The sequence below is a fragment of the Podarcis liolepis genome (assembly GCF_965112155.1).
Source record: "Podarcis liolepis genome assembly, chromosome: 1".
Lineage (NCBI taxonomy): Eukaryota > Metazoa > Chordata > Lepidosauria > Squamata > Lacertidae > Podarcis > Podarcis liolepis.
In genome coordinates, this window is record NC_139554.1 from 116,579,435 (window position 1) to 116,593,374 (window position 13,940).

The window sequence follows — 13,940 nt, forward strand, 5'->3', positions numbered from 1 at the left end:
TGAAGACTCTATGGTCCTCACTTCCAGTCACTCTTTACTGCTCCAGACAATGGCCTAGCCCTTCATCCATATAGAGGTGCCAGGGAAGGACTTTCAGTAAATGAAGAAAAGGAACACCCTGCAAATCATTTCATAGGTTTATTTCTCCCTCATTGCAGTTTTACTATCCTAATACTTCTACTGCAGGCATAGGCAAACTCGGCCCTCCAGTTTTTGTGACTACAGCTCCCATCATCCCTGACCACTGGTCCTGTTAGCTAGGGATGATGGGAGTTGTAGTCCCAAAACATCTGGAGGGCTGAGTTTGCCTATGCCTGTTCTACTGCCATGAAGAAAGAATATAGACCTCTTGTCAACAACAGCAGCCATTTCCACAGGACAGCAGAGGACATTTGTGTCCTTTCTAATGTCAACGTATCTAGGATTTGTTTTTGTGTATAGAAGAGTTCTGAAGTTAAAATTCTTAAGAAATAAAGCAAAATGGGGGTGGAGACGGAGGCAAGTCAAGGAAACAGCAAGAGTTTTCATTATTCAAAAAATCTGACAGATGCTCTTTCAGCTGCATGACAATCCATTTAAGAAGTTTGAAAGGCACTCTACTTTCTGCATTATCTTAAGTCTTCTCTGCCGACAGAATTGTCCCTACTTGTAAAAAAAGGAGAGTTGTATTAATGTCCTACAAAAAGGAGGTTTATGCTAAGCACAATGGGGCCTCGCCACAACACCTTCACTCAGCAAAGCCAGCCAGTGAACAGTAGAAGCAATAAGCAAGTGCAGCATAAAAATCCTTGCTAGCCTTGCTTGCGGGAAGACTGGCTCATTAGGGCTATGTTTCATGCTGTGCACCATGTAGGTGATGGCCCATATCTTAGCTACTGGATCTTCGAAGACATTAAAGGGAGCCTACCGGCTGCCTACTGAGAACACAGAGAACCTTGCTTCTGGGGAAAAATCTGTGCTTCATCATTATATGCTACTACATGTTCACAGCTGGAATACACATGCAGCGTGATTCATATAGATGTCATTAAGCTGTGCCTCAGAAAGAAGGTGCAAAAACAGTGAACAGGCCAAAATAGGTACTAAAATTAAAGAGTGATTACAACCTGTGAGCTACAGGCAATCGTAGAAGGGCAACACATGGCAAAAGATGCAGAATGTATCAACGTTGGATCAAATGGATGTTGGGTGGGGTTTTTCCCCCTTTGGTGGTGGGGGAAGAAAGTCAATTAGCGCCCACTGGGGGGTTTTCTTTGGGGGGGGGGAGAAAATGCAACACAATGGCATAATGCAAATAGGAAGGCCAGCAGCTTATTTACAAATGCCGCAAAATGCTACGGTAATACTGTTCAATCATATACAGTATATATATATATATACACATTTCTATGGTCAGTTGTCAGTCTTGCATTCTTTCCTTGGGCATTTGATTTCACTCCCTAATCAAGATGACGCAGAAAATGTTACTTGTGCTTTGCACTTTATTTATATATCGACTTTTATGGAATGTCTAATATGTCCAGCAGCAAAGATCCATTGCCCATATGCAAGCCTTGTTTTGGACTGTGCCTCCACCACTGGCATAGAGATTCCTCGACCTCCTTCCTGCACCAGACTATTTTTAGGGCCCGGCTCTACTATATGCAGCAAATCTTATAGTAACGTAATTTCTGATTTTGCAAATGGAATCCAATCACCTTTTTTTTAATAAAAAAAATTGTATATATGCAATTTTGCAGGCTGTTCATTATTCATTTATTCGTATTCTAAGAATATGTGACCCATAAAAACAGTCTGAAGGCAGCTATGCTAGCACACTACTAAAGCCAAGCAGATCGCAGCCTGGTCAGCGTCTTACGTGGACATTCCAGAAAGACTCCCAGTCAGATGCTCTGCGCCTCTTGGGAGGAAAAGTGGAATGTAAGTATAATAGAGAGTATTGGTAATCCTAAATATTGCTATGGTTGCCCATTTAAAATTGCAATTATTCCAAAATTTCGCTAGCAGGTGAATGAGCCCTGATGCCCACACAGGGCTACACTTCATGGAGCGGCATCAGCATTCACTTCAATGGCGGAAGTTGATCTGACCATGCATTTCGTTGCATGCCTGGGTATTCTCCTTCCTCCCACTGGGAGAATATCTGTGCAAGAGCATATTAAAGCACACACAGGGACTTGGAACCTTACGTTCCTAAATGGCCTGGGTCCAGTATACCTGAAGAAGCGTCTCCACCCCCATCATTCTGCCCGGACATTGAGGTCCAGTGCCGAGGGCCTTCTGGCAGTTCCCTCACTGAGAGAAGCCAAGTTACAGGGAACCAGGCAGAGGGCCTTCTCGGTAGTGGCACCCCCCCTGTGGAACGCCCTCCCGCCAGAAGTCAAAGAGAAAAACAACTACCTGACTTTTAGAAGACATCTGAAGGCAGCCCTGTTTAGGGAAGCTTTTAATGTTTAATAGACCATTGTATTTTAATATTCTGTTGGAAGCCGCCCAGAGTGGCTGGGGAAACCCAGCCAGATGGGCGGGGTATAAATAATATATTACTATTATTATTATTATTATTATTATTATTATTATTATTATTATTATTGAATTCGTAAGCATATATATCAGTGGCAGTGCAAATTGAAACAAAAATAGCAATAGTGGTCTGAAACTGAACGCTGTTTAAGGGCCCTCTGTACCAGGGCTTCCCACACACTGGTAGCGTGATCTACATGCAGCTGTGGGTTCCTCCCCCCTCCATTATTAGCCAAGAGTTAGCTATAACAACCTCATTTATGGGCTTCATTTTTGTAACGCACTAGAAGGAATGTTTCAGGATGCACTTAACTATGCGATCTAGGACCCACGTACCTATAGGACCGCCTCTCCTGGTATGCCCCACGGAGGACCTTAAGGTCCACAAATGACAACACTTTGGAGGTCCCAAGTCGCAAGGTGGTTAGATTGGTCTCAACTAGGGCCAGGGCCTTTTCAGTACTGGCCCAAACTTGGTGAAACACTCTGTCACAAGAGACTAGGGCCCTGTGGGACTTGGCATCTTTCCACAGGGCCTGCAAGACAGAGCTGTTCCTCCTGGCCTTTGGTTTGGACTCAGTCTGTTTTCCTTCCCATTATAGTTTTGATCTATGGGCAATTTTTAAAATGAGGGTGCATTTTAAATTGCATTCTAACCTGTATTTTAAATTGGTTCCCCCCCCCTTATGTTTTTATTGTAATTTTACTGGTGTTAGCCGCCTGGAGCCCGGCTCTGGCCAGGAAGGATGGGGTATAAATAAAATTTATTCTTATTCTTATTCTTATTCTTATTATTGGAGGCAACGGGCTATAGCCACACTTGTTTAAAATATCTGATGCCCCACTCTTCAGCAGAAAGTTAAGACACACTTTTGCTGGAGTTCAAAGAACTACAACTAGAGCTGGTTCCAAGGGAGCTTTGATTCTCAAACGGCAACAACCCTTGCTGTAGGACAAACCACATTTGAAAGCAAGGGAGGTTTCAAAAGGCAACAGAACATGGCAGTCTGGTGCTCAGGGGCAGGGGCAGGTGCAACCCAGCTGCTGCACCAACCTTCCTGCCATCTTTCCATCCTGATAAACACATCAGTGCAGCTGTCGGAAAGCCAGATGTGCAGCACCCAACCCACCTGCCGGTCACCCCTGCTGCTGTTCAAAGTGGAGGGCGGGAGAAGGAGGAGACCCCCACAATCCCACTTTGGTGAGCGCAGCCCGTTGAGGTCTTTGGGTCCAGCTTTTGTTGGGAGTATCCAAATTCTACTGCGATGTACGATAAAAGATTCAAAGCCTTGTATGTACTTACAGGTGTGTTGGACTGTTCGGTTAGTTTTTGCTCCCACATCTTCAGCCGCCTCTCCCGTTCTTTTAACTCCTGCTCCTTAAAGCTCAGGTCACGTTCCAGTTTCTTTAGCCTCTCTAACGTTGCCTCTATTTCACATCTGCAAGGAGACAATTTGTTAGGTTGCGTCTTTCTCCTGACAAGTACAAATTGTTCATGAAAAGTTTTCCACGTGAATATTAATTAAACGTGAAAGGGTGAAAAGTGCAGTACTAACTCAAGCAGGACATTTAATTACCACCAAGAGAGAGTTTTCTGAACCATAAACACAACAGAAAACGTCCGCACTAGACAATAAAGCCCAGAAGGTATCAGGCTTTTTTTTTTATAAAAAAAAGGAAAGGTGTTTAAAACCCCTGGGTTTTGATGATGTTGTTTGTAAACTACATTTTACTTCAGCTGAATGAAATAAAGTTGTGCCTTCAAATGCCACAGAACTCCTTGGATTTGAGATGCACCATTTCAGACTGTGGATGAGTAGTTTCATGTTGGGGAAAACGATATGCAAACAGAAAGCTAGCATATCAAGGAGAAAGATTTGCATGCATACTGTTTCAATTTCCTGGCCCCCAGCCATTTCCCTCCACCGCATTGCAAATACCTACATTGCAAACACTTCTCCACTTTAAAAGGAAAAGAGCTTTAAAAAACCCCCCCACACATTTCCAAGTAAAATAATATCACATCATAGATAGGCTTGGTTGCGTCCCTGTTTTTTTCCAGTTTTATATTTTGAGTTTTTCCATGTGGTATGCAGGCTGAGACCCTATCTTGAAAGACCTACATTGGCTCCCAGTACGTTTATGAGCACAATTCAAAGTGTTGGTGCTGACCTTTAAAGCCCTAAACGGCCTCGGTCCGGTATACCTGAAGGAGCGTCTCCACCCCCATCATCCTACCCGGACACTAAGGTCCAGTGCCGAGGGCCTTCTGGCGCGTCCCTCACTGCGAGAAGCCAAGTTACAGGGAACCAGGCAGAGAGCCTTTTCAGTTGTGGCGCCTGCCCTGTTGAATGCCCTGCCATCAGATGTCAAGGAAATAAACAACTACCTGACTTTTAGAAGACCTCTGAAGGCCTGTTTAGGGAAGCTTTTAATGTTTGATGGACTACTGTATTTTAATATTTTGTTGGAAGCCGCCCAGAGTGGCTGGGGAAACCTAGCCAGATGGGCGGGGTATAAATAATAAAATTATTATTATTATTATTATTATTATTATTATTATTATTATTATTATTAATGAAGTGACGCTCACTTCTGGGTCCATGTGCTGGGGTAAAGTCCTGCTGAAACTATGGTAGTTGGACAAAACCCATACAGATTTCAGATGGATTGGGGACACTGAATATTCAATATTTAAGCCCATATCAGTGTTTACTGAACATAAACACGCTGGTGTGCTGTGTGCTGTAGCCACAATCCAGGTATCTTTCATGCAGTGATCTCCCTACCTCTTCACATGAAAGAAGGTCTCCCATTACACCAAACAGGTGAAGGTGACAATACTGTACTAATTTGTATGCCTGGCACTTTCTCCATAATCCCACTGCACCTAGGGCAACAACCTGCCCTGTGCCCTTTTTGCACATAGGGATCTAATCTGTAAAGGGATCTGGGCACAGAAGGCTGTTCCAATGTATGACATCACCCTCGCTGAGCCAGGGTGCTGCAGGTATCTGGAGCCAAACACTTTCCCTATTTAAACTGAACTGATATGGAAAGTTCCATCTGGTGCCATCTATTTAAAGCACACATGGTGAGCTGCTTCGACAGCCATAGTCAGCCCCAAATGGCAGAGTATACATTTGAAATAAATGAAAAATAAAAACCAATGATTAATTGTTAATCAGGTGTTGAGACCGAAAACAAAGGTATAGGAATCAAAAGGAATGGCAGCTTAAAGATGACTAGGTGAAGGGACTTTGTGGCTGAGTTTCTATGCATATTGACATAAGAATAAGTCCTGCTGTACTTACTTGCAAGTAAACATGCATAAAATTGTGCTGCAAAATAATTTTATGGGGGGGGGGGGAATCAAATAGCTCAAAAAGAAACTTTAACTTTCTTGAAAGAGAGTTTTTGTTTGTTAAGCAGCTTCACATAACGCCTTCAAAATTTTCCCCTGCGCCTTCCCCTACTTGTTTTTCAGATATCTTTCCTAACCAGCCATGACGCCCATTCACTGCCAAGCTCGTGTTGTGCCTGAATTATAAGCCCGGCACCGAAACGACCCATAACTGTCAACAGGAATAGCCTTGGCAAGAAAAGGCAAAAGTGCATGACATGCAACCCCAGTGTCGCCAAGTAAAATACATCAATCCGTTTAGTAATCTGTTATACGTCCCTGATCCAAATGTAATTCTAAGAACTTAACGTGGCATTGTGAGAGACACAGGACTGCTGTCCCTCTGCATTTCTTTGTCCCATCTTTGTAGTATCATCTGGGAAATAGAAGTGTGACGTGTTGTTGACACCGTACACGCTTCCCATCCATGCAGCCTACGCCATAAGGTTGAGATGGGGAGATAGGTAGCGTATTGATGTCATCCTACACGTCTTAATCGGTGCAAGATATTATGCAGAAGAGGAGGCCAAGAAGCACAACACCTAATTAAGTCCTAAATTGGCAGGTGCTGCACTGCAAGGCAACAGAATATAGATGGAAGGGTCAAACTTTATGGAAACTTGGGGCAGGTCATTGTGTACCAGAATATAACCTGAAGAAGTGTAAATGCATCTTGAATTAATGAAGACACTTCATTCTCTTCAGGAATATACTGTGCAATATATATATACATGTACACACACATTAGCACTCAGTCATATAGGTTAACTCCAGTCAAAGGCGACTATGGGGTTGCGGCGCTCATCTGAGGGAGTCGGCGTTTGTCCACAGTCAGCTTTCTGGGTCATGTGGCCAGCAGGACTAAACCACTTCAGGCACAACAGAACACTGTGACGGAAACCAGAGCACATGGAAACGCCATTTACCTTCCCACCGCAGTGGTACTGATTTATCTACTTGAACTGGCGTGCTTTCGAACTGCTAGGTTGGCAGGAGCTGGGACAGAGCAACGGGAGCTCACCCTGTCGCAGGGATTCGAAGTGCCGACCTTCCAATTGGCAAGCCCAAGAGGCTCATTGGTTTAGACCACAGTGCCACCTGCGTCCTTTACCTTTACCTTCAGTCATATACTCATGGTGGTTTACAAAAAGAAGAAAACAATTAATAAAACAAACTAATTCCTTTGCCATTTTACAACAACAACAACAACCCTGTAAAATAAACAATATAAACCCCATTATCAGTTGGAGAGTACAAAATAAAAACACAAGTTATCTTTATTTGTATCGCTTAAATGCATGCATCTATCCATTTTAAAACTTAATGAAGATGCTATCCAGTTTTAAGTAAATCACTGCCCTAGGAAAGTCTTGGAAACAACCGCTTTCCATATGTCAAAATCTTACTGTGTATGTACTATAATTATCTCTCTTCATTAGGCAAAAACTTCTGTATAATAAAAGGTCAGACTCGGGGGGGGAAACAGCTGCATTCTAAAAAAGAAAGAAAAAGCATAATAATAGAACAGTGTAATTAAATGGAAGGCTCCTGTACATTGCCCAGTTAATGAGTCTGTTACTCCACAAGCTTAGCGATCTGCATCTAACATTACTGAGAATGTGTATTCTGTTTATTTCAGTGGTTCTTGCAGATTGATGTGGCTTGTTTCTCCACAACTCAGATCACTCCACTATTGCATTTTTATGTAGGCTAAAGGTGGAAATCTGTTTACTTGATACTGTACTTTTATACTGTGCTCTGGCAAACGTATCAGCAATATCTCAAATAAAAGCAAAAATCCTTAAAAATATTATGAGCTTTCTTTCTACTTTAACAGGCATCTGATAACCAGGGACACTATGCTTTTATATACTTATAATTGGGAACTGTGCTTTTGTATATTTTTAAAATCCATGGACTGTTTTTGTTGCTATTAACCTTTTGCATATTATTATTATTATTTAGCTGCTTTATCTATTTAAAAAATGGCTCAAAGCAAACTTATAAATATTAAATATGTCCATGTATCTGGAAGCTGCCCCACATTTCTTAGTGAGAATTTGGATAAAAATTGAAATAAAAGTGAAAAACCACAAGAATATTCTTTTACACAATGCCATTTTGATAGCATTTGTTCCCCACCCCCCCCCATCAACAATAACAAGGGGAAAACTTTGCAAGTTGGTTCTGATTCCTGACATTTATACAGTATGCTTATAAAGATCATATTGCCTTTCAATATCCCTGAGACCCAATGGTTAGAAACCACAAACTTCCATTTCATAAGAACAGCTCCTTTTTTACATATCTAGAATATTGTGTTGTCACTGTGGCATAAGCGGCTGTCTCTGTGACAGCATTAATTGTCACAGAAGACTTGAGCCTTGTTTGCATGGGAGATTAAGTGAAACCATGTCTTAGGCAGAAGAAACAAGAACCCACAGAAAAAAACAACGCACGACTGCTTCACTTGCCTTCCAGTCTTCCTGCCGCTACACTTATAGCAAGTGAAGGCATGGCTTGGCTATGTGCAAACCCAGGCACAAGGTTTGTCTCTGACAAACAAGCCACAAGAGGTTTGCTGCGCTATGGTTTGGCATGTATCACTATGCCAAAGGTAAAAGTAAAGGTGTTGCTGTGGTCTAAACAACCATGGTTGTTGTTGTTGTAAAATGGCAAATGAATTAGTTTGTTTTATTAATTGTTTTATTCTTTTTGTAAACCACCATGAGTATATGATTGAAGGTAAAGGTAAAGGATGCAGGTGGCGCTGTCGTCTAAACCAATGAGCCTCTTGGGCTTGCCGACTGGAAGGTCGTGGTTCGAATCCCCGTGACGGGGTGAGCTCCCGTTGCTCTGTCCCAGCTCCTGCCAACCTACCAGTTCGAAAGCACGCCAGTGCAAGTAGATAAATCGGTACCACTGCAGTGGTAAGGTAAACGGCGTGTCCGTGTGCTCTGGTTTCCATCACGATGTTCTGTTGAGCCAGAAGCGGTTTAGTCCTGCTGACCACATGACCCGGAAAGCTGTCTGTGGACAAACACAGGCTTCCTCGGCCTGAAAGCGAGATGAGCGCCACAACCCCATGGTCGCCTTTGACTGGACTTAATCGTCCAGATGTCCTTTACCTTTTTACCTTTTACTATGCCAAACCATAGTGAAACAGCAGCAGAATCAAGGGAGGAAATGAAGCAGCATGCTATGCTGTCGCCAAGCTAGTTTGGGTTTAGTATTATATGTGAGCTGGGCCTAAGTAGAGCAGCAGCATCTACATGCAATTCAGATACATCATAAGGACACTTATACATCAGATACATCAGAAGGACAACTATGGAACCTGGTACATTGGCTTGATCCTGCACATCTGGCAGCAGAAAAACATGTAGCAAAACGAGACTAGCTTGCCTCACCTACCAAAACCTAAGATGCAATTTTTTAATTTTATTTTTTTCATCTCAACTAGTCATTTCTGCATATTCCAGAAGTCTGGCATGCAGTGAAAACTACGTACTGTCAACATCTTCCAATGCTTCAAATCAGTTCTGCTGCTTTAACAGCATTTGCTAAGTTTTTAAAACCTATACGTGTTATTTGCATGCTTTTGCAGTCAGATGTGTGCTGATAATGCACTTCTGGCTACTTGCAAATATTTCCCTGTTTATGCAACAGGAAAGAGGAGCGCAAGATGCATTGCTTCATCTTGAAAAGCTAAATATGAATGGAACTCAAAAGGCTGCAAATCCAAAGCGCATTTCTTAAGTAGTAAGTGCCGCTGAAATCAGCGGGAATTGGTACTTCCAAGTGAGCATGTTTGGGATTAGGCTGAAAAGTATATTTCATAGGAAGCTTTGAGTGTTATCCAAAGTTCTGTGATGCAGTTTCCGTTTTTCAACAGAAGATGGCGCAAAGCATTCTAACTCTCCCCAAATGCTGGTTACTGCCGTGCTCTGCTGATTCAGTGGGAGAATAATGTCTGTTCTGAAAGAGGCTATTTATATTCTGACCATGTGACTTGGCTCAAACTTCCGATCTTGTGCTCACTTTTTCCACCCATGCAATAAAATTCTCTTGTTATCAGTCCACTTCTAAAGTTCTCTTGAGTTTAGGATGTTTTGTTTTGAGACACCCTGTTTCTATAAATCTTTTATTTTTTTTAAAAAAAAACCTTTACATCTTTAAACCACTCTATACAATTCCCGTGTATTTTTCTCTGCTCTCTTTCTCTCTCTCTTTTAGAGAGAGGCGGGCCCATAACAATTTAGTACGTTATTAAATTGTGCTCCGCATTAATCTGGAGAACGGCCAAAGGTTCTTAATTTAGACTCCTGCAAAGATCCCTGGGTTACAATCCTTCTGCTTGCACAGCTCTCCGTTCAAAAGGCCTTCAAAGCACACTAAGCAGGCCTGCTTTAATGTTTTATCTGTAAGACGGATATAACGACGTTCTCAAAAGGTACACAGAGGCTGCCTTGTGCACACTCACTCCCATAAAAATACCACCAAACACAGCAGGGCTTCTGGGAATCACACAGCGAGGGAGACTTTTAGCACCTATGAATGCCATTAATGCTGGACCCAAAGTGGAAAGTGTCAATGAGTTTGAGCTTAGTCGTCACTTGCACCGAGATCCATGGAACCACCACAGAAACAAGAAGTATGCTGGGTTTACTGAATGTCAAGTCAAGTCAAACATCAGGTGCTTGATAAACCAACAAATTTGTCTGCTTATTCTCAGTGGTGACCTTTCAAGAAGAACAGTGAAAAATGAAAGAGTGCTGGAAGAGAGAGTGCATGAAAAATGTCCAAATCCGAGATAAAAAAATGTTGCAATAAAATTCTGCTTCTGAACTTTAGAATTTAGTTTCAATTCCATTGCATCAGAAGTTTAGGACTCTGCCGTTTGCTATTCCTAGCCCTCTTTATGGAGATGGAGGCTTTTCTCATATGGACATACATTTTAATGTTTAATTTTACACACCATCTCCTGCCTCACCAAAAAAAGTACAGCCCTCATTAATAAGTACAATGGACCTTAAAAAGTGCTGAACTGTGAACCTGATGCACATTAACATCTTGCTTACTCTTCTGAATATAATCAGCCCATACTCCAACCCTGATTATTTTGTAATTATTAGGTGGTGATGTCACAATCTGTATTGCGCAGAAAAGAACAGGGATCACTTAAGTCTTGTACACTGCTTAGAGATGACTGAAGTTAAGCGCTATATGAATTGTTTAAATAAATAAAATAATAAATTTAAATAAGTTGTGTTTAAGGGTAAGGACCTTAGAATGTCAAAAACACTTTTTTGGGGGGCAGACCAAGTAGTATCACGACAATAAAGACAAGAGCAAGACCAAATCTAATATCAACGATGCAACAGTTTAGTGGTAGCATGTAGGTCTACTGACTTCCCCATTCTAAACATTTATGTTGCCAGCAAGAGTGCTTGCCATACTGTTGAACTGCATTGCATTTGTGATGGTGTGCTGGCATCACAAACCTCTGTTAGGCCGCCCCACTTTCCCCGATCTTTAGCACTGAATCGGAACAAACGACAATTGGGTTTTCTACGGAGTGCCGTTTGTTTCAATTTAGCACTAAAGAGCAAGCTCTCTGTGAGAAAGCGGTGGAACAAGCAGAAAACAACTCAAACCCCAGCTTTTATGGCATGGGACGAGCAGAAGTGGAGACGCGTCCTTAGTTGTAGTTGGTCTCGTTGAGTGTTTTATATTGGATGCGCCAAGGCCACGTCCAACGCAAGAGTTCATTAGCGTGCCCATCTCTGTACAAAATTCTGACTCAACTCTTAGGTTTAGTAGACTAACAGTGCCACTGTGAAAACAGCCCCCAGTTAGAAACAACTTATTGTTAAAAATAAATAGAAACAACAACTTCTGATGAATGCAAATCAAACAAGGTTTCTCAACTTGAACTCAAGCAACTGGAAGAACTTTTTGTCATTTAAACGCACCACATATGAAGTTTGTACTCAGGGGCTTTCAGACAAGTGTTTATTGTGGGATCTGTGCTCTTCATGCATGCATGCATGTTCACAGCATTGTGTGAATGCTGTGGAGATCAAAAAGCCAATCCATCCATTTAATCTGGTTTTACTGTTTTCTAAGGAAAATTACTTTGGAAAAACAAACTGTTGCCTGGAACCCATTTGTGATGGGTTTGCAAAATTAAGTCCTTGCCTCAGGAGGCAATTGTTCAGGAGTGAACGTTTGTGGAGTCAAATTCCTTTCATATTCAGCCAAGAAGCAATGAACTCAGGTCAGAAAAGCCATGAATTCATAGAATCATAGAGTTGGAATAGACCACCAGGGCCATCGAGTCCAACCCCCTGCCAAGCAGGAAACACCATCAGAGCACTCCTGACATATGGTTGTCAAGCCTCTGCTTAAAGACCTCCAAAGTAGGAGACTCCACCACACTCCTTGGCAGCAAATTCCACTGTTGAACAGCTCTTACTGTCAGGAAGTTCTTCCTAATGTTGCGTGGAATCTTCTTTCTTGTAGTTTGGATCCATTGCTCCGTGTCCGCTTCTCTGGAGCAGCAGAAAACAACCTTTCTCCCTCCTCTATATGACATCCTTTTATATATTTGAACATTTTTATATATTTGAATTCAGACAACTGGGATCTCTAGCCTTCCATAAAACATTTTAATCCCACCCCCTGTCACAATCTCACATTCATTAGACTCACCGCCACTCTGCCTTGTTATGCAGGAATGAGTTGCATTGGTCTGGGAGGTTGCTATCATTTGACATAGAGTCCAAGATTGAAATGATCTGCTTGAAAGACGGTCTTTTCTGAAAAGTACATATATTTTAGACATTATGAAAATACATTCTAGGACCACATTAACAACGGAATTCTGCCAGGAAAGCTGCAAGTGCAACACATATTGGTGACTAGATAATTATTATGTATATGCAATTCAAGGAGGGGAAAAAAAATCTATAAAATGTAACTGGTGGTGTTTGTTTGTTTTTACACAGGCAAAAAGAAGTGTCTCAAAATTGTAGCAGAGCAAAGGTCCTGAATGTACCTTCTATTTTTAGATATAATTTTATTATTCATGTGCAATGCTATGGTAACTAATGACTCCTAAACCTATTTCTGAATTTTTTCTCAAGCACAGATAATAGGATGACGACTTCTCCAATGAAACTAATATGGAGACCAATGTTCCTTCCCTTCCCTCAGTGGCACCTCTGACAAGATCGAAATTTCTGCTTACAGCACACCATGTTTAATTCTAATTCTATTAATTCATATGAAAAGGCTGGTTCAAAGGGAGTCCGGCTTTGGTGAGGAGAAGAATTTGCAGATTTTAAGGTCTCTTCCGCTTCTTGAAGGTTTGAAATCCTAACCATGGATATAGCACATAAGTGCAAATAAATGTCGGAAGGACGTCAGAATTTGCCATTTCCCAGTCTTCAAAAGTGTTCCTGTGGGTTGTTCCTTTTGGTTTGATTTTATATGTTGTACCTGAGACTTCCAGGTGTAGAGTGGTGTATAAGAAAGAAAGAAAGAAAGAAAGAAAGAAAGAAAGAAAGAAAGAAAGATATTTGCCTTATGCTGCATTTGAAACACCTTCCCATAATGGCCATGTGGCAATAAATGTATGTAAAATGAAACTGCAGCCCTATAGGAAGGCTTCATACTACAGATTATACACTTGTATGGCAGGAACCCATGTTCTTGAGATAAAGTAAGGAAAATAAGTCCAGATTTTTTTTTAGAAAAAAGAAGATTTTAAATATCAGTTTTACAAACACTAACCTTGTATGCCTCACAAGCATTGTATGCAAACACTGGCTTCCTATTCCCTTCAAGGCTCAGTTCAATAGTGCTGGTTCTAACCTTTAAAGCCCTAAATGGTTTAGGGACTGCTTCTTCCCATATAGGCCTACCCAGAGACGCACTTTTGGTCCAACTTGGGATATTCAGTGATTGGGCATGAGAGAGCCTTTAGAAAGACAGGGTAGCAACTCTGAAA

At 41.7% G+C, this 13,940-nt stretch overlaps 1 protein-coding gene across 17 annotated transcripts in view; it reads right to left on the reverse strand.

The window, feature by feature from the left end:
• MAP3K20 (mitogen-activated protein kinase kinase kinase 20) overlaps positions 1-13,940 on the reverse strand; it is an 80,997-nt gene that overhangs the window by 10,863 nt on the left and 56,194 nt on the right. For 10 of the 17 annotated variants that reach the window (XR_014518057.1, XR_014518058.1, XR_014518059.1 and 7 more), the window contains exons 10-11: positions 12,641-12,747; positions 3,827-3,962 (exon numbers count right to left, since the gene is read on the reverse strand). Coding sequence is in view for 4 of the 17 variants with exons in the window: in XM_083469191.1 (XP_083325317.1) it covers positions 3,827-3,962; positions 12,641-12,747 (243 nt within the window). In the remaining 13 variants the exon portion in view is untranslated. Of the gene's footprint in view, positions 1-1,858; positions 1,901-3,826; positions 3,963-12,640; positions 12,748-13,940 lie in introns of all 17 variants that reach the window. The other 7 variants (XR_014518061.1, XR_014518062.1, XR_014518067.1 and 4 more) reach the window with 1 other exon arrangement.